Source organism: Diceros bicornis, chromosome 17 (assembly GCF_020826845.1).
Source record: "Diceros bicornis minor isolate mBicDic1 chromosome 17, mDicBic1.mat.cur, whole genome shotgun sequence".
In the NCBI taxonomy this organism is placed as follows: domain Eukaryota; kingdom Metazoa; phylum Chordata; class Mammalia; order Perissodactyla; family Rhinocerotidae; genus Diceros; species Diceros bicornis.
The window spans coordinates 40,360,816-40,385,412 of record NC_080756.1 but is presented as its reverse complement, the minus strand read 5'-3'; the positions used below and the strand labels follow the sequence as shown (position 1 = coordinate 40,385,412).

At 35.4% G+C, this 24,597-nt stretch overlaps 1 protein-coding gene across 1 annotated transcript in view; it reads right to left on the bottom strand.

Moving 5' to 3' along the window:
• ABCC9 (ATP binding cassette subfamily C member 9) overlaps window positions 1–24,597 on the bottom strand; it is a 120,092-nt gene that overhangs the window by 80,816 nt on the left and 14,679 nt on the right. The window contains exons 6-14 of the mRNA XM_058558664.1: window positions 20,299–20,465; window positions 18,807–19,049; window positions 16,738–16,932; window positions 14,418–14,570; window positions 13,769–13,924; window positions 11,688–11,822; window positions 9,744–9,906; window positions 5,421–5,461; window positions 4,348–4,490 (exon numbers count right to left, since the gene is read on the bottom strand). Coding sequence (XP_058414647.1) covers window positions 4,348–4,490; window positions 5,421–5,461; window positions 9,744–9,906; window positions 11,688–11,822; window positions 13,769–13,924; window positions 14,418–14,570; window positions 16,738–16,932; window positions 18,807–19,049; window positions 20,299–20,465 — 1,396 coding nt within the window. The remainder of the gene's footprint in view (window positions 1–4,347; window positions 4,491–5,420; window positions 5,462–9,743; window positions 9,907–11,687; window positions 11,823–13,768; window positions 13,925–14,417; window positions 14,571–16,737; window positions 16,933–18,806; window positions 19,050–20,298; window positions 20,466–24,597) is intronic.

Genomic DNA, 24,597 nt, shown 5'->3' with positions numbered 1-24,597 from the left:
GAATGAATAAATAGGTAATATAAAAAGCATTTCCTGTTCATATGAGGTCCTTTTAGAAATCACAGAGGCAAAACAACTATGGAAAAATGCATGAATCCTGACCAAGGGTGAAGTAATTTCCACCACGCTGCCAGGGTTATATTTTAAAAACGCAAATCTGTTCATACACCAATCTTTTCCTTAAAATAACAAATGGCACCCCTTTGCCTTTCAGCATCCTTAGCATCATCTACCAGCTGATCAGGATTTTAGTCTCCAGCTTCATCCCCTGACACTTTCCACATCAGAACATTTCTCCAATTATACTCAACTACTTTTAGTCTGCTGAATGTACCAAGATTTCTCACCTACTTATTCACCCTTTCCCCGTGCATAGGTAGCTCCCTCAGATAGAACATGTTTTCCCTTTTTCTTCAACTGACCAAATCCTACTTATTCTTTAATATGAAGGAACCACAACTTCCTTTAAACTTCCACTGATCAGACCATCTGCCTGCTCTCTCGATGAGCTTCAACGGTCCTCATAGATGGGCTCACGGCATTGTGTAGAGCTCTATAACAGCATAACACACCATATGGTAATTAGTTTCCCCTCCTGGTCTCTCCAACTAGACTGTGGACTCCCTGCGGATTTCACTCTACCTTTCATCTTTGCAATCCCTAATGCCTAGCAACGTACCTGAAGCGTTAATACATGCATGTAGACCCACAGAAGATCTCTCTTAAGCATGGAATGGAAATTAGTAAAATGATGTTAAATTAGTAAAATGGAGATTTGTAAAATACCTAAAATATTTAGGCAATACGCTGAGCACTTTCATGTAGTATCTAATTTAATTCTCTCAACCGCCATAAGCAGGACCATTATTGTGCTCATTTGACAAGAGAGGAAGCTGAGCTATAGAGACACTAAACAACATGCTCGAGGTTGATCAATGAGTATTCCAGGGCAGTGCTAGGATTTGAAATCAGGTATCTTTGACACCAACCAATTTCCTATCCTGCCTTCACTACCTTTATAGTTCAGCATTTTACTAATTTCTCATTTGTTTAGATAATTCATAAAAGTATTTAAGGTTTCAGTTACACGTTATTTTTTCACTTTTCAAGTTTCACTTTGGGTGTTTAGATACAACTTGAGTACCTTGGACAGGTACTATGTTAATTGGGAATAACTGATTTTGTTGCTGTTACGTGTTTTCCTGTAGGAACTATGGAAATTTTATAAACAGGGACCAGGTCAAAGTGTACGCATGCTCTATGATAAATATCAGTAACAACGTATTTGATCTAAGGTAGTCGCAGAAGACTAGCCAAGCATATACTCCTTTGGGAGGTACATGAGAGAAAGGACACAAAGGTATTTTCCAACTAAGTGAGGGATTAATTTTACACATTTTTCCTTCAGCAAATAACATCTTTGGATTTAGATACTGCATTATATACCAAATACCAGAAACCTAAACTCAAATTATTTATAAATGATACAACACATCACCTTACATTCTCCTTCAAAAAACAAAACACGTAAATTATTTCCTTACAAATAAAACAAAGTGGAAAAGTGAGGCAAGCATCCTGAAAAATCACTCTTATTGAAGTATTTTAATATTTTAGATAATAGTGACTTTTCCTACTTTTCTTCATTTCTTCACTCTGTTTTGCAAATGTAGACTGGAACACAACATAGTAAAATGTCCAGAAAACTCTAACAGTGTGGGGTGCGGGGTTGTGAGGTGATAACCCGAATCGTAACTGCCTCTTTCTTCCATTTTATTATGTATACACGTGGTCCCACTCATTGAGCACCATGAAGACAGTTTTGGCTAACAGGGCACACATTTTTAAAAGAAAGCAAAGAATTCTCCTATAGCAGAGAATTTTACATGGCATAGAATTTTCCAACAGTAGAGAAGTTTACAAGTCTCTTACATGCACGTATAACACAAGTTTGGGCACATACTGCCCCCCATTCTAACCCACCAAATTTCTGAATGCATTTAAGAATAAAGCGAAGAACTTATCACTTCCACAGTCCTGAAGAGGAGGTTTCAAAGTCAGCTGACGAAAGTTTCCGATTATAAACAGGCTGCTCAACTCGCTGTGGGCCAACTGGCATCAAAGACTGGTCACGGGTCCCCAGGCACAGAAGAAAACGCGAGCCCAGTCAACACTGGGAAAATGCTTTTTTGGGTTCCCAGAACCAGCACACAGTGGGAAAATGCACTGTCCTCCTCTGTTGACCAGTCATCTCTGCAGGACCCACAAATCAACCACTGAAACTCATTTTAGAGAAGCAAGCTTTTATAAGCTGATTCTATTTGGCCTATGGCTTAGGAAATCTGGAGCTGAGCCCTGAAAACAGACTGGTCTTTATCAAACTGGCAAATGCCTTTTCCCTGGAACATGCAGAAGAGAGAGTGCTATGCAGAAAGATACAGCGAATACTATCCACCCTAAACTTTACTAGGATTTACTACAGTAGGATTGTATACTATGGACTTGGGGGACATCCCAAGATTTATTGTTTTTCATATCGATTCTTAAAGTCCTTTTGATGCTTGGTAACTTGATTTCAAAGGAGTTATCTGTTATAAGTTATCAACTGCTTTCTATCTCCACTTGTAGCACAAAGTCAAATTCCAATTAAAAATGCAACCATGAGAGGGACAGCTATTAAATGGAGAAAATGAAAATAAGGACCAAAATAGCAGACTCTGGCCATTTATCAATTTTATTGTTTGCAGTAGCTTCTCTTCCAGAGCACTGCCTAATTTGGAAGTGGTGCTACAAAAATCCGTCAGTGATCTGTACGTGTTTCAGAAGGCAGAACAATAAGAAAAGAAAATGAGAGCAGATGAGGGTCTGAGCTTTAAACTCTAACAGCTCCAGATTGGGGACTAATGACATATCTTACAGAATGCAACTGAAATCATGTTATGATGCTATTGTAGCCAATTAGAAGTTGGTTTATAATAAGATAATGTACACTCATTTTAATGTTATTTGGTATTTAGCCGTTGTTTAGCCAATATAAACTATTGCCTGAAACTGGACATTCTGGTACTTTGAATATTAAATGCTAGTTTCCTAATTGGCATTGGGAAAATTATTTCACTTTAAAAGACCTTACAAGAGATGTTCTACATTGCTATCAACGGCAACACCATGCTTCGTACATTTAAGGCCTCAGTTTTCCAATTTTCCTGCAGTATTTAAACATATTGCCATTTCTTTCAAAAGCCAGATATAAATATGATAACTGTTTAGGAAACATGCTGAGGTTTTATAAGGTTTATAAGATATTACAGCAAAAAGCAAAATACTACTTTAAGATTGTCCTGAGTATAAGACACAGTAGACTACGGAACACACAGTGTAGTATAATATAGTTTGGTAATATATTTATTATATAATACAAGTAAAGATGGTGTGGAAATGGTCATTGTCATATCACATCTATTTTTATAGTTGTGCATTGTGGGAAATTGTGAATCTGAGACAGAGTCTACACTGGTTAAAAGCACTATGGAAACATATTTAAAAGGAACAAACACTGAGTGGTTTTGCAAAGTCTTTCCATTTGTTGAGACTATGAGCCTGGAATTTTTTTTTCCAGATTAAACTAAAATTAAAACAGTAAACATGCATTAATATAAACTAAAATTAAAACAGTAAACATGCATTAATAGGAATATTCTCCATCACTGTTGGTGCAAATATAAACTGGTACAGCTTCACGAGAAAATATTACAGTTAAGTCATAAAAAAAATCTTAAAAATTTGTACACCTTTGACCTATCATTCTTTCAATGGAAAGCAACATAGCCATATTCATTGAGGACCCAAAAAATGTGCATACCATTAAAACTAGTATCCCCACTTCTAGAAATCTGACTTAAGAAAACAATCAGAGAAAAATTTAAAGATAAAGATGTCTATATCAATGTTATTTATATTATTTATATTAAGTAGAAACTAGAAACACTTTAAATGTCCAATAAAGCGGTAATCATTAAATACATTAGAGTACTTCCAAACAGTGGACTATCACATAGCCACGAGACATCGTGTATTATGATCTTAATGAGGGGAAAATAATAAAAACACTAAGTGAAATAGGAGTCAAAAGCTACATACAGCCAAAATTTTTATTTTAGAAGAATAATTATTATTTTCATTTTAGAATAATTATAAAAGACTGAAACGTAGCATAGCAAAATTTTAACAATAGTTCTCTCTGGGCAGTGATTTTAATATTCTTTTTTATACCTCTTCTAATTTACTACCATGAGCATATATTATTTTTAAAATCAAGCAAAGAATTTCAGGCATTCCGGTGCATACCTTATGATGGCTTTGACAGCAAATCTGACCACTGTAGAGAGCAGGAACAGTGGCGTGACCAGGATGTGAAAGAGAGACAGTGAAGCAAAGGCTTCTGCAGGTTTTAGATTGTTCCCACTAGCATATGCATGGGTCACAAACGTCTGTGCAAAGAAAGGATTTCTTTAGACAAAGCTGGAGAAAGTTTCACAAATGATTACATTCAATTTTACAAACCTAGTATATTCTGCTCTGCCAATATGTCCAGTGCAACTATGAAAACAATTACTTCATCCAAATTACTCCCCAAGAAAAACAATACTTACTCTCGGTAGAGTACTTCATGGTTTACATGTCATCTTAGCATACACTTGTGAGAAGGACAGAGTAGATTCTATTTACACATTAGGAAACTGACTTCTGTCAAATTACTGAGTAAGAGGAATAACTGAGGATAAGCCTGAGTTCTCAACAACCAGTCAGGCTCTTTCCAACCAATACCAAATTTTCTAAGAGAAAAAGAGAACGTTCCATTGTTTTAGGTCCGTATTAGGGATCTTTACTAAAATTGCCGACACCGGTATCCAATGTAGATTTATTTACATTTCAAATAAAACACTGGTTCTTGGGTTTGTCATTTGAGTTTGAAATATAATGTAATTGTTTAACATTTTCTGGTTATTGATCTAGCACTATCCTGTTGTAAGAAGGTCCAGGAACCCGGGTCATGGAGATTAGAACAGTTAGTTCTCAACTGCTGTTAATTTTGCTCCCCAGGGCGCATTTGGCAATGTCTGGAGATATTTTTGATTGTCACGACTGGAGGTGATAATGGCATCTAATAGGCGGAAGCTAGGGATGCTGCTAAACATCCTAATGCAGAGGACAGGCCCTTATAACACAGAATTATCTGGGCCAAAATGTCCCTAGTGCCATGGTTGAGAAACCCCGGATTAGAACTATTGCAGTGGAGTCTGCAAAGAGAAAACTGGCAGAAGTAAGGTAACATGTATTACCACCCACACATTCCTTTCATAAATCATTTCTAAACACTGACTTAGTTCCATTTCTAAAAGCAAGAAAAAGTGTCTTACAGCAAGAACAGCTGCTATGGGAATTGCTGCGTTCATGAAGACTGTGGAAAGAAATCAAATACATTAGTTTCATGGAACCGTGAAACATTTTCAGTAACTTTAATTAATCATCTATTATTATTTTAACTTTCCCTGAAGACAAGGACCAAGTGCATTAAACAACATTTTGTCTGAGTTCACAAACATTTCCCAGTTGGCATTTCCTTATTTGCAGTTGTATGAGCTCCCACACATTAGTCTTAAGCAGAAAATGTTGCTCTTACTGAAAAATTATTGTTTTTGTGAAATGTTACAAACAGCAAAATTCAGATAGAATAATACTTCAATGATGCAAATTATTAGAATTTTAAAAATTCTTTTTGGGGGGCTGGCCCCGTGGCGTACTGGTTAAGTGTGCGAGCTCCGCTGCTGGCGGCCCGGGTTCGGATCCCAGGTGTGTACTTACACACCGCTTGTCAGGCCATGCTGTGGCGGCGTCCCACATAAAGTGGAGGAAGATGGGCACGGATGTTAGCCCAGGGCCAGTCTTCCTCAGCAAAAAGAGGAGGATCGGCATGGATGTTAGCTCAGGGCTGATCTTCCTCACAAAAAGAAAAAAAAAATTCTTTTTGCATTCTTGAGAGTTTTTACAGTCTATATTTTGTTTGGTCCACTAAACTAAGATAAATATATGAAAATTGGGTTATTAAAAACAAGAATTTGACATCACTTCAAGCTCTCCTTCCAACAGTGATATTAATATTAATAGCTTACAGACCTTTTGCTTAATAAAATAACTCCACATCCTAGATCCTCTGCTTTTTTAAATATCTCTCCAGGAATATATTGCATTATCATTTGATAAGCATGATACGCATAATGGAAACAAGAAAAACTCATATTGTAGGCTAAACTACTAGCATTTGGAAGTCATAGTTTAAAAAAAGCCAAGCTGATGACTTGTAGTTATATTTTTCATAAATCATAGAATTTTAGGGACTGAGGACTAAAAGATTAAGTGAATTGTTGGTAACAGAGCCAGACAATGGCACAGCAAGAGCTAGAACCTAGTTTTCTTGACACTCAGGAGATAATCCATCCAAGAATCATCATCAGTTCTCATGATTTGCTCTCATGAACTATCCTTATCACTGTACACAGAATCAGCTTATGCTTTGGCAGGTCAGACGTGGCTTAGCTATCAAACCTGAATTCTTGAACAGTACCAGGAATCTAAACGTGGCTCTGAGCTTCACACCAGCAAGATGAGGAGCCACGTTTCTGTCTTCGTCTTCTTTCTTTGGCTAATATCACCCTTTTTTCCTACATGTATGTCTTTCTTTTCCCTCTCATCATTATTTGTAATTCATTTTTATATTCTGCATCTTTAAATAAGTAATTCAACCTTTTTTTTTTTTTTGGTGAGGAAGACTAGCTCTGAGCTAACATCGGTTGCCAATCCTCCTCTTTTTGCTGAGGAAGACTGGCCCTGGGCTAACATCTGGGCCCATCTTCCTCCACTTTATATGTGGGACGCCACCACAGCATGGCTTGATAAGTGGTGCGTAGGTCTGCGCCCAGGATCTGGACCCGCGAACCCCAGGCCGCTGAAGCAGAGCACGCGAACTTAACCACTACACCAGTGAGCTGGCCCCTAATCTCCTCTTGATAAGGAAGAGTGAGAACAACTGCTCTTTTATTAAAAACTGTTTATATAGCACTCTGCATCAGGCACAGGTAGCAGGTACTCTTCCTATCCCATTATAAAGATGAGAATGACAAGCTTAAGGTCACGCAGCTGGGATTCAAACCCACGCAGTCCGGCTCCTCAGACGGTGCTCAACACCACTTTGCTCTGCTGCTACTCAACAACTCACAGTTACTGAGGTATGATGGGAGTACTTTTACATACACTCTCATATTTAATGACTCCAACTACCTCACCCAATAATAATGAAACAGCACAGGAAGGACGAATAAGTGCAAGATTCCAAACTAGGAGGTGATAGAGCTTGGATTAAAACCCAGATCTTTCTGGTCAAAAGCTTCATGTTCTTTCCACCTCTCCCTATAAAACCCTATCAAAGTGAAGAGAGAAGAATAAAATAATGTCTTTTTGCCTTTCATCAATGAATTAAATCCATAAACAGCACACGACCATTGGCAACGGAGACTAGGAAGTTATTCAATAGAATTTCTTTTCCCCCCAGATATTACCTCAAGTGGCAAGAACATTGATTCACAGAAGTAGAGATGGGTCTTCAGTTCTACTAGCATTTGTCCTGTTTAACTTTGCTTTTCAATATTTTCAGATACCACTGAGTGAGCACTTTCATGTTTCAGGTGCTTTTCGAAACACTTTACATACATTATTTGCCTCCCCAAGGTACTCTTAATACATCCCAGCTTCCTGATAAGGAAACTGAAGGAGGGAGGTTATTGAACACTAGACCCTTTGCCAGGTGCTTTATATGAGATAACGAGTGTGATAATAGTACCTGGGATACAGTCAAGCAACAACTCAACCAACATCTGTAGAATTCATTATCTATTTTAATCTTTACTATAATCCTACATTATAATTATTATTATAATATTATAATTATCCCATATTACAGATGAAGAAGTTGAGGCTTGGAGGATATAAGTAACTTAGTCAAAGCCATGCCACTATGAAGAGGCAGAGATGAGATTTATAGCAAGCTCTATTCAACTCACATAGTTCAAGCTCTTAACCACCAAGAACACTGTACTTAACCAAATCATAAAATTTGAAAGTGGTCTAACCGGAACTCTACACCATTGATTCAAGAATTCCTGTTGCCTATCACAAATACATGATTGTGCATTTTTACCTTCATGACTTCTTGTTTTTCTCCCATAAGTATAGCTTCTTCTGTCCTCTCTCCTTTTGTATCTGACTTTCAAAAATCAACCCAAATCTCATGTCTAGAGACAGACAAACTGGGTTAACAATCCACCTCTGCCACTTAGTAGCGGGACTATTTAGGGGAATTCACTTAATCTCTATCCCTCAATCTTTTAATTTCTAAAATGGAGTTAATAATAGAATCTAAATAATTGGGCTGTTGTGAGGATTAAATGAGATGATATATGTAAAGCCACTTATGGTAATAAATGGCTGAGTACCTCAAAATATTTTTGTTATTATTATTATTATTATTTCTGGCTGCATCCATCCTCCTTATGAGAATTTCAATCCACTGCAGAGAAGAATGTATTGTAGGGGCCACCTGCTTAGAGAACTATTATATAAGCAAGTGGTTATCCATCATTCCGTCTTGTAGCATTTTGACACCATATTAGCAGTGGTGCACAGCCGCAAGATAAATCTCCTTCCCATTTCATTTCTAATGCATCAAGCATCAAGGCTAGACTAAATGAGCTATAAAACCAAATGTTGTCTCTAAATCCATTTCACAAAAGAAGTGCTTATAATCTCTAAGAACTAAAGTAGTTTAGAATTCAAGAGGAAACAATATATCAATTTCCAAAACTTTAAATTGTTCAAAGTCTTGGGAACAATAGAGATGAGCAAACTGACATACAAACCAAATCAAATATTAGTGGGAGTAGTTCGGCTCAGTTTGTAAGAATTGTACTACCATAAACTCATTATTCTTGAGAGTACTCAGTGTCACTCTTTGAGAAAAAAGCAATATTTTTGTAACAATTGCTTTTTAAAAATTAGATTTGAGGATAAAAGTGCTCTGTATTTTAAAGTTCTTGAAAATGTATTGGAAAAGAGAGTTTAATGTGAATGTAGTTTGGCTTCTTTCACTTGGAAATGTTGACATTGTTTCTCCTTAATTTTCAAAACTGGCATTTCAAGTACAGTCTTCAAGAAAATATAATATAAGCTCCCAAAGAGATAGGTAAGACAACTACAGACAATTTTTAAGGATCTTTGGGGTTAAGAAGGTCAATAGTAATAGAGTCAAATCAATTTAAATAAACAATTTTTTACTGAAAACCCACTATCCATCCCAACTGTACCTGATAAAAGGGTTTCAATTACAGGTACTAGTATCATCACCAATTCCATTTTACAGACGTTGAAACCAAGGATTTCAGATGGAAAGCAACATGGCAAAGGCACACAACTTGTAAAGAAGCAAATTCAGATCGCCTTGACTCTAAGTCTGTGCTAATCCTGCTCTTTAATTTAAATTTAAGTAGCTTCATGTGGCTAGGGTCTATTGGACAGCACATATGTAGAAAATAAATGGGCTTTTTCTGATGACTAGAACGTCTCAATGATCACAAGCTAAACTGAGTAGACCGCACGTTTTTTTGGTGGCCCTTCGAGCAACAATAACTTACTGGAGAGTGACGTATAAAGTGCAAAGGTTTTGAGACTGGATAATTCTTTCATTCTTGTTTCTTCCACACTTTTGCAGAAAATGTGCTCCCAGGCATACAACTTTAGAAGTTTGATGCCTTTCAATATTTCATTTGTTTTCTTCAGTCTCTCAGTAGAATAATCCTATTTAAAAAAAGGAATAAAAAACAATGCAAGTTGCATCCAAGTGAATCAGACCAGTGGGACCACATAATGGACCGGGATTGAGGAGATCTTGATTTCTGCCTGACTCTGCCACTAATTATAGCTGTGAGATTCCAGGCAGAAGAAGTAAAACTCTCTGTGCTTCTGCTTCAAACTTTAAAAGGGAGAGTTGAATGAAATAGCCTCAAATTTCTTTCTACCCAAAAACTTTCATATCTCTCTTGCTTTGGTTTAAATAAAAGCAGTTTCTTAAGTTTCACATGGTCTCCTTGAATAATGTCTACAGATAATATAGACATAAATTTAGGGAAATGATAAAGAGACTTCCAATGGCTCCTTCTAGTACTTAAATCATTTTATTCTCCCCTCAGCACTATCACTCACACTTAGAGAAGAAACAATAAATTTAAGAAAAGTTAGTTTGCTTCTTATTTGGGAACATGAGGGTACGGTGTTGTGTGTGTTCATACTGTGTCTTCATAATCCACTTACTGAAACCAAGTCTATTATCTTTAATTTCAAGAGATTTCCACATACTTCTTCCTAAGCTCTTGTTTAAGGTCTAAATTAGATTTACTGATTATTAACAGTTTGGATTAACTGTAGAGAGATTTGCAGACGATACAAAACCCTCCATGTAGTCGACTGTTTCAGCTTCCTCTATCACCAAATATTACATTAAAATTACTAGTAAGGGACAAATGACCTGTCCACTATCAAAAGGAGCAGTAGAGTGGCAAAAGGCAGCTGGGAGGAAGCAAAAGTAGCAAATGGCCTGTTTTTTACATCTTTTTGTTTTTTCAGCATCTTAGATGCCTATCAAGTGATTGGTAAATGAGTGAATGAATACAGTATGAGTGTCTAAACGAAAGACAGATGCTTGAGGATAGCCGGTCTCCCCTTTGTGCCCCTCTTCCACACCTTTCCGGTTCATGTCCTGGAGTAAAATGGGTAGATGGCTCAGACAGAAATAATGAGTAACCTTGCCAGAAGCAGCAGAAAAACAAGCGATAAAAGTCACTTGCGTGACATGCAACTTGCTTGTCACAGCAGAAACACCAGCTTGGGAAACAATTCCATCAGTGGCAGCATCTCTAATTTTACGCCTGATTTACAGACAGCCTTGCTCATATTTTACCAAACTATATTTTTAAACGTGCTGTCAACAATTTTATTATTTGCAAACACTTCTTTAAAAGAAGCCAATTCTTGCTCAAATAAAATGACTTCACGGCAAATTAAAGCCAGAAAGGGTCAATAATTGGGCTGTTCTTGCTTGCCAAGTTGACCATGAACATATTTAGCCAGGGCAGCAAAAACATTTCAGTGTAACTCCATAGATCATCACACGGTTTGATTCAAACCTAGGGAAATTTAATTTCAGAAACACCAAACCTGACCTTTTATTTGTTCCTTGATCTATTTCTCCCACGGCAATAATTGACATCCAATAGCCTCAAAGGACAATAAGTGTATTCTCTAGGCAAGTGATCCAGAAGATCCAAAGCCTCATCGCTTCATTCAAAACACCAGGAACTGTGATTCTAGTATTTTGAGTCTAAGATCATCAAGTCTTAAATTTCAAATCCACTTTAAAAAATTGTTTTGCCACACAGAAAATACACATTCGCTACCTAAGAAATGAAATGAAATAGAATGATTTCCAAATATGTATTCATTTCCTATACTTTCCCATACTTTAGAAAATAAAACAGCATTACTAGATTTTCCTAATAAAGTTTCCAAAAGATGTTACTTACAAGAGTGCTCTTCTGAGCCTCTGCCAACTTGGTAGCAATGAAGTACTGAATTGGGGCAAGGAGCACAATGACAGCTGCACCAACCAGTGCACTTGATCCAAGCAAATTATAGAGCAGAATCACTCCCATTATGATCTAGGAAGGAAAACACATGGAAAAGGGAAAATGAATGGGGGTGTGGGGACCGCTGAATGAAAGGAAATATTTTTAGCGAAAATGTAGTATTTCTTAATTATTATGTTAAGTTTATTTGGAAGTCAACTCAACTGTGACAGTTGGGTTTTACAAAGATTTATCTGGAGAAGACTAAGTAGAAGGAATTTATTTTTAATATGATGATCTGTACAACTGATGTCAAACCAATTTATTGCATGAAGTTGACAGTGGTCCCAGGATGCTTCTGACCTTCTAAAGCAGTCTTCAGATTTTTAAAAGGAATGAAATTTTCGTTGAAAAATGTTTTCACCCACCATAAACTTGACATTCCATATTCTCTTGGAATTGTACTAGCGTTTCAAGGCGAGGAGGATGGAAAGTAGAGGGCAGCATCATAATATGAGTACAGGATGGTTCTTTGTGGACTAAAGGAATGATCTGAATTCCTCAACTCCTCAATGACCCCAGAAGTCATTTAATGACAAGAAGACTGGGCTTAACCAAGACTGTGAAGAAGCTAAAGTTGGGGCCCCATCTTACCTCATTTTCCTTGTTACATCTATTTCTTAAAACCCAAGGCTGAACCACTTAGGCCTACCCATGCTGGTTTGTCACTTTCTTCTTCTTCTTTTAAAAACTCAGGATTTAACCCTGCTATCTTCTCTCCCTGAAAAAATTTCTTCCAGTAGCTCAGCTCATCATGGCTCAAAATGTCAACTAATGAACTGTATCCATGCAGTTAAATCATTGAACCCATGCCTATACGCCAATGATAACAGCTTAATAGTGGCCTTCTGGAGGCAATGGTACATGTTTACTGCCTAACCAATTAGGCTCTTTGGGATTTCCAATCAAAATGAAAATTTCCTTAAGGTCACCCATGATGCAGTCCTTCAGAAGCAATCTGGAATTTTTGGTGCACTTTAAATTATACCACATAGACAGCTACCTAGTTCACCTGTGTATAACTACATTTTGATAAAATGAAACAAAGCATATTTTAAATCTTACTTTGTGTCAAACACTGTACATGATATACACTTTTATTTGACTTGTATTTCCATTAAAAAATGAAAAGGCGAACAATAAATTTTAAAACTACCATATCTTCCTTATTTTATGCACTTTAATAAATGTAGTACACAAACATATAGGTGACAAACTGCATCTAATGAAATGAGATCTACAGTTCAAGCTCCATTTACAGGGTGCAAAACTCAAGATAATTTAAAATATTCAGCATCACATAAAGGGAAAAATCTGAACATGTTTCTTTTGCCATTTTTACCCAATGAGGTAAAAAAAAAACCTACGTCTTTATTAAAATGCTATTTCCATAGTAAATAGCTAAATAGACCTCCAGCCTGTTAGTGTTCCTACCACCTTATAAAGTTTGACATTTTATAATATACCAGCTATTGAAACTATGGGATGGATTAAAGCAATTGCTCTAGTTCAGAAACGCTATAAGAGAGCTTGTCAAAACAAAAGGAGTTCAGCCTTGGCTCTGAGACCTGTATGAATTTGGGAAATAATAATAACAACTAACAATTACCAGGTGCCCATGGAATGGTAGGCATTGTGCTAAAAGCTTTACACTTATTAACTTATTTAATCTTGAAAATTCCAACAACTATGAGACAGATACTATTATCATTCCCATTTTACAGTTAAGGAAACAAATGTTTTGAGGGGTTAAGCCCTTGTGCGAACAGGGAGTAGAGCAGATACTTGAACCCAAGCAGTATAATTCCAAACCCCACTTTCTTAATCTGTATCATAACATTTCTGAGTCTCTTTTGTCTATAAAAAGGATACAATAACATTAGCACATTCAAAAAGTTTACCCTTTACTGAGATAAATCTCTTATGCTCCTTTTGTTTTATTTCCTCTGCAAAAGAGAATCTTACTTATATTGATTTACCTGAACAGGCATAGCCCATAGATTGGGACACAGGAATAAGAACCACATGAGTTGATTGGTTTCAATGGCAACCAAGTTATTGATCTGTCCCAGGGTCATCTCACCCATGGATAAATTAGATGTAGAGAGCCTAAGGATTTTATTGTATATCATGGCCTGCAAAAAAAAAAAATTTACTTTAAGCTCTAAACTTAATAATCAACACTGTCTTTATTTATTTTCATTGAAAAAAATAACATTTAAAAATTTTTTGAATAAAAAAACCTATAATGCCATCTTCTTAAGTCAACTACTATTTTCATTTTAGCATAGTTACTTTCAGTCTTCAACTAAATACAAACATTTTTTTCAGGCAATATAGATATTCAACTTTTAATATAAGCTCTAGAACAAATAGAAACAGAGATAAGTAAATGCCAGATTTCAAAATACTTTTCTTAATATATTATTGTAAAAGCTATTTTTAATTCAACAGGTTTACTAATTAGCTCTGTGTTTCTTTTATTAAGCAGATCATATACAAGTGTTGATGTCTTAATATCAAAGTGAAAACCGAATGAAAAAACAAAACTGAAGCCACTACCATTCCTGCCACTGGATGGTATATGTCATTTTCAAGAAACAAAGGTCATTCACAGCTTGTACGTACCAGCAGAGCTCCGCGGAGATTAATGCCAGTCTCTATAGTTACATAGTAGGAAGCCTGTAAAAATGTCCTTTGCAGAATGAGAGCCAAGAAGAGAAGAACTGCTAGAACATAAGCATTTTCAAGAAATTCCTTAGATGAGAGGATTTCTGAAATCTTATCCCAAAAGAAAAAAGACATAAATTAAAACTAGTCTTTTCATGTACCAGGTGTCCAGTTTGCATTTATTAACATTACATGGTTTTTAAATATAAAAACTCAATGTCTTGATAACACAGCAATGGAATGAGCCACAGCAAGACAATTTTAGCTCTTCCTCATAATGTCCACAGATACAAATACAAACCAGTTCAACACACAAAATCCCAAATTGATCATGAAGACTGCTAAAAATGCCTGGCTGTAGAAAAAAGGTACACTTTAACTAAAAAAAAAATTGAATAGATTTTCTGCAAAGATATATTCTACCTTAGTTAAATGGAAAGTAGTAAATGGAGACAAAAGTTAGTTTAGTCTGTAATTTAGAAGCAGAAACCATAAAACTGGTCGTCGGTAAGCAAGACCAGTGGGAAAAAATACAATTTCTGTAGCCTTATTAATTTAAAATAATTCTACACAGTTGAATTTTTCTGATTTTCACATATGTTAATTTATATTAATGAAATAAATTATAAATTATAAAATACATAATTTGGCTATTGATTTCACCCATGTGACTGTTTCAGTGACAAAACACAACTTATGAAAAACTACTTGAGTAGGAATATGACTGAAGGCATCATAAGGATATACAAAACTGACTGCTTTTTGTTTGACAGTAGCATGTGGTAACTTGTTTTTTAGAAGTGAGGGAAAGGTAACACTCGAATAAGTACCTCAGGTCAATTTGGGCACTCTTCATTTTTTATGATTTAGATCCACTAAATTCTACTCTGGTCCCTCCTTTTTCTTTCATGGAAATACGTACAAATGTGTAAGTTCTGTTCGTTCTCAGAAAACGTGGTTAATATTTGTAAGGGAGAAGGATGATAGAATTCTATGTAGCATTTAGATATCTGCGTGTAATTAGGCTAGTGGGGACAAAACATCACACAAGCGTATTCAGTGGTGAAAATCTCTGCTTCACCTCAATAATAATTGAGCACTAACATAGGCAAGGGACTGGACTAAGCACTGTGGAAACAAATATGAACTGTCCACAGCCATTCTGTTGAAAGAGCTTACAACCTAAAAAGATAAGCATATCCATAAATAATATGCTTCATTATAAACAGCATTTATAGTAAGTGAAGTAAACAATGTGTTAGGGGAGTACCGAGGAGAGTCAAATTTCAACTAGGACAACCAGGAAAAGCTTCACTAAGGAGGCAGCATTTAACGCAGGCTTTGAAAATGCATAAAATTTTAATATTAAAATGAAATTCATAGGTTTTAATTAAATTAAAAGGTGAAGAAAAGAGGACAGGAAATCAGACTGATGGAATAGAAAAGGAAAATTGATGCATCTGGACTGGTTTCTATCTGTGAAACTAGGGAAATCAACTTTTAGAAAGAAATAGGACATTCATGATGCAGACTTTCTTAAGAACAGAAAATATAAGATTAAAAATTTATAACAACAAATATCTTACACTATATAGCTTCCTAAATAGTACCAAAATATCTGATAAAAATATTATAATGTGACTTGCCCTGATCATTGTGAAACAGGGTGATGGCTTTTATTATATAAGAAAGGAGAAATGTACATATTACAAATCACATTGCTAACACTATTGGTCACAGGCCTCTAAAAAAGTGACTCAGTCACCTCTCATGTACTCATGCATGAAAATTCTTTAAAGGAATATAAATAAACAAATAAAATAATCAATGTGAAATTTCCAAGCATAGTTTCTGGCACACAGTAGATGCTTTTAAATGTTCATAAGCTCTGAATCTGAGAAATAATTTTGTTGCCAGGTCCATTCAATGAATACACAAACACACAATTTTCTCTACAGGGAAAATTATTGTTTTCTTTTTTTAAAAAAGCTGATGAGGGGCCAGCCCCACCAGTTAAGTACATGCGCTCCGCTTTGGCAGCCTGGGATTTGCAGGTTCAGATCCTGGGCGCAGACCTATGCACCGCTTAACAAGCCATGCTGTGGCAGCATCCCACATACAAAACAGAGGAAGATTGGCACAGATGTTAGCTCAGGCACAATCTTCCTCAAGCAAAAAGGGGAGGATTGGCAACAGATGTTAGCTCAGGGCCAATCTTTCTCATCAATAAAAAAAGCTGACAATAATATGTTTCTTTCCAAAAGTACCACAAACTTACTCCTGTTGTGTTATTTGTCCCATTCTGTGTTTCATTCACACGCTGAACTATTCCAGAAATACAAAGAGGTCCAGCAAACCCCAGTAAGTCAGCAAGATAACGAAATGTGCTACTAAGTAGAATTGGTCGCCCAAAAGCTCTGTACATTGCTAGCCATATAGATGGAGTCCGATTTGGATGATCTGCTACTTTTTTCTGAAAGAAAACAACAGATGAACCAAAATAAGAGCAGCAATTAATCTCAGCAACTATGGAAATTCTTTCCGGTATTTTTAAAGTTTATAAATAAATGTTGAGTCCCTTTTCAGTATAGTATGAATAATTCTGTATCCTTGCATTCTATGCAAACAGTAGCTAATGAATACATTTTAACGAAATAGAGAGAATGAAGAGTAACCAGGTCAGTTTTTCAAAGATTTTGTATTATTTTTAGTTGTCAAAAGATGACTCAAAATTCTTAAGGCTGAATTAATTTTAATCCCCTCTGATTTGGGAAATGTAAATCTGTCATGAATATGACCAAATAACATTGTATGGAAATGAAGATAGTAAGGTACAAAGACCAAAGTTATTGACAGACTAGTCAAGATTTCTGTAGTTAACTAGACCTCAAGAGTGTCACCTATCAAATTACTACAAGCTAAACAAAACAGATCATCCCAACTTCAAATTGTTTCTCCTCCAGGTATGTCCCATCTCCATGAATGGTAGTCAATACTTTTTAAAGTTATGTTAGACTTGTGTTTCCTAGTTATTTCTCAAAGAAATGCAGAATGAAAAGTGGCATATATGCTTAAGCCAATTCATGGTTTCACACATCTATAGTCATTTGCCGAAAAGATTTTACGACCTGAACAATCATCATAATTAGGTCTTGAGGAGGAGGTGGATGAAGTTTTTTCACTGTGGCAAAGAAGTCAACTCAAGGCAGTAGAGTTCAACTGTGTTTCATATTCAACTCCCTGTTAGATGAATAATTTGACTATTTTTTAAAGTTTATTGATAAAAGATATTAACACCAAGTTCAAGCTAAATTTGTGTTGCAAAGAGCACTCAGAAAATGTAAGCTATGCTTCGGCTATATTGTTAACCTTTACTTCAGCAGAGAAGTTTAAAAAATATTAGGCAATACTTTTCCCCGAGGTGAAACCAGAGAGATGACTCAGGTTCATTCATAGTAACCATTTCCTGCAATATTAATTTCATAACACTCATTTTTGACACAAAACAGAGGTCATTTTCATCATTTACCATAAATGCTTTGTTGATCTTGATTAAGGACAGCCAAAAACTCTTCAACTGATTCACCATACCCTGCTCCCTTCCAATGTTGTTGTAAATACTCATATTTTTAATTACAATAATATTTGTAGATGATTGCAATATAAAATACATCTACCACTGTGGATAGCAAACATGACCATTCAGAATGATAACAAGAGAAACTGAAAATATCCAAAGATTCTCATATTTAAAATTTTTAAAGCAATTATAAGTACTCAAAGAAGGTACCAGAAGAAATCAATTTTGGCAGACATATAAGATGATATATGGAGTAGGCAGGTGGTGCCCTTTTATTTAACTTAGTTTCCTAAGTTTGAAATACAGAGTTCAAATTTTAGTTAATAATTAACTTATGGATTTTAGTTTCTTAAAGATAGTTATTAATTGATATGATCTATTTTCCCTTAAATAACAAAATTATTGACAAGATACTTGAAAAAGATTTAATAACAAAAATTCCATGAATTATTACTATTATATGGTAACAAGGATTAGACATACATGATCACTGAACTTGATTCTTACTTTCCACTTGGTCCCAGAGAAAAGACAGCGCTCTCTATCCCTCTTCAAGTATTGACTAGGCAACTAACACAACATTACTATATTTAATTGTCTCTTTTATATCCTCAGCAGCCCAATTAACATGACCCAAAACTACTGAGAAAGACAGATAGAGAAAATCTGCTTTTCCTTACCCGTAGATGTTATTTAAGCTTAGTGTCTTTATATTTAATAGGCCCATTCTCTACAATTAAGGACGTGAAAAACAGATACTAAATTACCTTTTGTTCTTCATATGCATCTTTCAGGCAAACATAATTTGTTACCGCCCTCATTGCTATTGGTAATTTTCCAATTGCCTTCAGATCAATAGGCTTTTTATGAGCGGTTATGATAAGCGTGTTCATCCACCAGTATGTTGCTTTTGACAGTAAATTTACAAATGGTTGAAGAAATCTCACACCCAGGTCCTGCAGATCTTCAGGAGGCTTCACTTTCTGAGGATTCATGAAGAATACATATCTCTGGGGCAAGAAAAATCCCACAGAATAACAATTAACCTAATTCTTTTTGCACATATTAAAAATAAAATGTTAACCTTTTCTACCTTTCAATTCAGGAGGCCAAAATTTATATTTTCATATCTCTTTCCATTCCTTTCTGAAACATTCTTTGAAATATTTCCCTTTTGTTGTGACTAGATTAACTAGTTAAATTCCAGAATTTCACATTTAATCCACTTGGGGCCAATTCTAAAAAACTGATTATCCCTTTAAAAGATAGTTATTACTAAAAAGCAATCTTTCATGATATCCTGTGATAAAGTCAACTCAATGAAGATTTTTACATTATTTAGGTTTTTTAGATGTGCTGTCAACACCATTGGTGAGTCACTCTCTGTTATGTGGTCTGGCTGATGTTAACCGACTGTTCTCCACTCTTCACGGCAGCATGTATCTTGCCATTCAGAGCAAATTCAAAGTGCTCCGATAGAAAATGAACATTGAAAAATCAGTCACTACTATGTCACCCAATATAAGTGGCAGCATTATGTGGTGAGAAGCACTACAGATTTGTAATCATCAAGTATGAGTCTTGACCATGTTACTTTGGATATATAGCTACAGTTGTCTCTATAGAAGTTTCTTCAGCAGTGAAATGAGCAAACTGGATTAGACTATCTTCTTTTTAGTTCGAAATTTCTTAAAATACACTAGTTTGATTAACTCAGGTTTGCTTTGGATCAGTGATGGATGATGGAACTTGCTGATGAAAACAATTTCATCTATAATTTGAACTAAGCATAATTTTTGGCACATAACAGGCACTTAATCAATATTTGGGAATGAATAAATAGATTCCAGGGTTATATTGAGATTTCTGGAACATTAATGGTCTGAAACTTAGTGATTAATTCAACTTTATATTTATACACAAAGATGATATACATTTGTTCATCCTCTTACATACTAATAATTTCTAGCTGACTGTGATCTTTAACATTGGGGCTTTTTTTTTTTTAATTTATTTTTATTTTTTTTTCCCCCAAAGCCCTAGTAGATAGTTGTATGTCATAGTTGCACAGCCTTCCAGTTGCTGTATGTGGGACGCAGCCTCATCGTGGCCGGAGAAGCAGTGCGTTGGTGCGCGCCCGGGATCCGAACCCGGGCCGCCAGCAGCGGAGCACGCGCACTTAACCGCTAAGCCACGGGGCCGGCCCTAATATTGGGGTTTTGAATTCCAGTCACTAAACAAAAATCGTTAGATACCTACTCTGACCCGAATGACATTGATCTCCACAGCCATCAGGAGTCCATTCAAGATGACCATGATGCCTGTGATGCAGAAACGCAGGTCTGATACTCCCCAACCAGACTGCCAGTACTTGACCAATTTTATGGTTTTTGTAATAAAGGCCATTACCCAATACAGGAATAGAGCTGGAAAAAGAAAAAGTAAAAAGAAAAAGATGCAATCTTTCCCTAATATTTTTTAAAACTTCACTGAAATTTCAATAAAAATATAATGCTTTTTAATAACGAAGACAATTTTAAATATTCTATTTCTAGAAAATTTCATTTGTTAAGAAAACAACATACACGCTTTAGTGCCCTTCTGGAGTTTTGAATTGACGTTATGGTAACGATTTTAAAATATTTGTGCTTCTGCTCTGATCATATGCGATAGATAGGCAGATGTAAGGAGATGTAAATAAAAATAACCTACACTCTTCAGACCTTATGTGTAATTCTGTAGACTTTAAAATTGACTTTATCTTCTGGTCTTTTTTTTTAAGAAGCCCTGATTATATGAAGAATTCACAAGTTCGTATCTGTGTAACCTATCCAATATGTAAGTGTGTTGGAACTTCTAGGGATATGTCTACTGATGTTACCCTGGAATTATTACAGAATCCACACAGCTATGGGTTTCTGCTTTACAGATCAGCATTCAAGTAGTAAGTGACTCTTCTCACCCAAATAGTTTAAAACACACATGCATCCACAGAGCACAGAGAAGAACAATGATCCTACAGAGCAACCCCAGGCTGCAAGTGGTCAGGTCAGAAAGGTAGAGATCTACACCACCTCATAACCACAGCCCACACTTTGCAGCAAATGTGAGATGGAAGCAGAGACTTTCCTAGAAATCTGTTGTCAAGGACTCAGTATACTTCCAGCTTTGAATAAAAGTCAGTACAAACAGATATGGGATGAGGAGGAAGAAATCTAAAACACATATAAGACAATCCAGTTTGGATAACACTTATCAAAGCCAGAAAGTTTTAAGGGTGATCACAACTTCCTTAGTGAAAAAGAACTGAACATTGTCATATAAGCTCATCATATATATACTTTTTCACTTAAAACACAGAGATTGTCAAAATGGATTTAGAAAAAAAGCAGACAAAATTATATACTATCTAAAGAGATTCACCTTAAATATAAACAAACATCAGACTGAAAATGAGTGAATGGAAAAAGATATACAATGAAAACAGCATAAGAAACCTAGAGTGGCTATATTAGTATCAGATAAGGTAGGCTTCAAGACAAAGACTATTATCAGAAATGCAAAAAACTTCTTTTAATAGTGATAAAATGTCAATTTTTCAGAAAAACACAATAAAAATACTCATATGCCTAATAAAGACTTAAAAGATCTAAACATTATCAACCACCTTGAACTATTTGATATTTATAAGACTATTTGATATTTAATATTATAAAAATACACCCAAACATCTTCAGAATATACCTTCTTGTTAAGTGCACATGGTACTGGTACAGACTACATATTCACTCAGAAAACAAGGAGCAATAAATTTAAAATAACAGAAATCATATAGAGTATGTTTTATGATCACAATAAAATTAAGTGAAAAATCAAGAACAATAAGTGTATTGAATTTCCACTGTTGCTTAGCAAGTTATGACAGGTTTAGCAGCTTACAACAATGCACGTTTATTATCTCACAGTTTCCATGGGTCAAGACTCTGGGCATGGGTCAGCTGGCTTCTCTGCTTCAGGGTCCCACCAGGCAGCAGTTTAGGTCTTGACTAGGGCTGCAGTCTCAACAGAGGCTTGACTGATTTGGTATCTTTATCTTTGCCACACTCTATTGGCTAGAAGCAAGTCACAGGTCCCACTCACACTCAAGGGGAGAGGATTATACAGGGTGTGAACACCAGGCACAGAGATAATGGAGGGAACCTTTGGGTCTTTCCACATAATAAGATATCTAAAAGTCTCCAAATATTAGGAAAACAAATAACACTTTTCTAATAATCCACATGTTAAAGAGGAAATCACTAGGGGAATTAGAAAACATTTTAACTAAATTATAATGAGAACACTACATATGAAAAATTTAAGGATTGCAACTAAAACAGTACTTAGAGGAAAGATTATGGCTTTAGATGTTTATTTTAGAAAAAAGACAGTCCAAAATCAACGATTTAAGTTCCCTCCTTAAAAGCTAGGGAAAGAAGAACAATGAACAACATAAATAAAAGGATGAAAACAAGAGAGAGAAGAATAAAAAGCAATAAAATAAAAAACAAATAAGTGGAGAAAATGAACAAAGCCAACAAGGTTGCTTTTTGAAAAGATCAAGAAAACTGATAAGTCTCGTTAGACTAATCAAGAAAAGAAGTAGCACACAAATTACCATTATTAGGAATGAAAAAGGAGTGGTCCCTATATACCTACATAGCTAAAAGATGATAATCAGGGAATATCATGAACAACTCTACAACAATAAATCAAAAATTTAGATGAAATGGAAAGTTGCTCAAAAACTGCAACTTACCAAAACTGACCTGAGAAGAAATAGATAATCTGAAGAATCTACATCTAATAAAGAAATAAATTTATAATTGAAAATCCTCCCTTATTAAAACTCCAGGCCCAGATGACTTCACTGGTGAATTTTATTCAACATTTAAGTAGGAAATAAAATCAATCTTACACAAAGTCTTTCAGAAAATAGAGAAATAGAGAACACCTTCCAATTCATTTTAAGAAGCCAGTATAACCCAGCATATGAAAACCTGACAAATATATTACAAGAAAATAACACCAATATCCCTCACAACATAGATGTAAAAAATCTTAAATAAAATATAGCAATATTTAGTGGATAATATATCATGGCCATGTGTGGTTTAGCCCAGGAATGCATGGTTACTTTATCCTATGAAAAATCAATCAACGTAATTTAGCACATTAACAAAAATATAATTTTCCCAATCGATGCAAACAAAAATCTTTAATAAAATTCAACATCTATTCATGATAAAAAAAACAACCCTCTGACAAATCTTTGAATAGAAGAAAACTTACTCACCTGATAAAGGTATTATATGAAAAGCCTATAATTAGCTTTATAACTAATTGTGAAAGACTGTTTTCCCTAAAATCAGGAACTAGATAAGGATTTCACTCTCAGTATGTCTATTCTGCATTTTCCTGGAAGTCCTAAGGCAAGATGGCAAGAAAAAGAAAGGATAAAGTCTGAAGAGAAATATACATATAACTGTCTCTATTTTCAGATGATATGTTTACTTATACAGAAAATCCTAAGAAACCTACAAAGCAATAATTAGAAGTAGTAAGTGAATTACCAAGATTGCAATATACAAGGTTAGTATACAAAATCAATTGTATTTTATACAATGGCAGAAACAACTGGAAAATGAAATTTAAAATACAATTCCATTTATAACAGCAGCAGCAAAGCAAAAAGCTAACAATAAATTTAACATGATATGGAAGACTTCTACACGGAAAAGTGTAAACATTGCTAAGGGAAATAAAAGACGATCTAAATAAATGAAGACTGGATTGTCAAACGCAATGTTGTTAAGATGTCAATCCTCCTGCAGAGTGTCTATATATTCAGTGCAATCCCTATCATAATCCCACTGGATTTTTTTTTTTTGATAGAAATTGACCACCTGATTCTAAACTAAATATGGCAATGCAAAGAACTAGAATATCCAAAGCAATCTTGGGAGAAAAACAAAGGAAACCTATGATTATAATACATGATTTCGACCCCTCCAAAGCTACAGTAATCAAGACAGAATGGTAATGGTATAAAAATTCACATATAGATCAAAGGGACAGAAAATATAAAGCCAAGAAAAAATCATACTTAAGCAGTCTTTTGATTTAATTTTTGGTGTTGTTGCTGTTGAGGAAGATTAGCCCTGAGTTAACATTTGCCACCAATCTTCCTCGTTTTTTGCTTGAGGAAGATTAGCCCTGAGCCAGCAACTGTGCCAGTCTTCCTCTACTTTATATGTGGGTCGCCACCACAGCTTGGCTGGCAAGTGGTATAGGTCTGCGCCAAGGATCCTAATCCACAAACCTGGGCCACCGAAGTGGAATGTGCCAAACTTAACCGCTACGCCACGGGGCTGGCCCCCGATTTAATTTTTTTACAAGGGTTCCAAAGCAATCCAACGAGAAACAGAAAGTCTATTCCACAAATGTGCGGGAACTCATTCATATCCATTTGGAAGAAAAAGAACCTGAACACCAACCTTATACGATGTACACAATTAA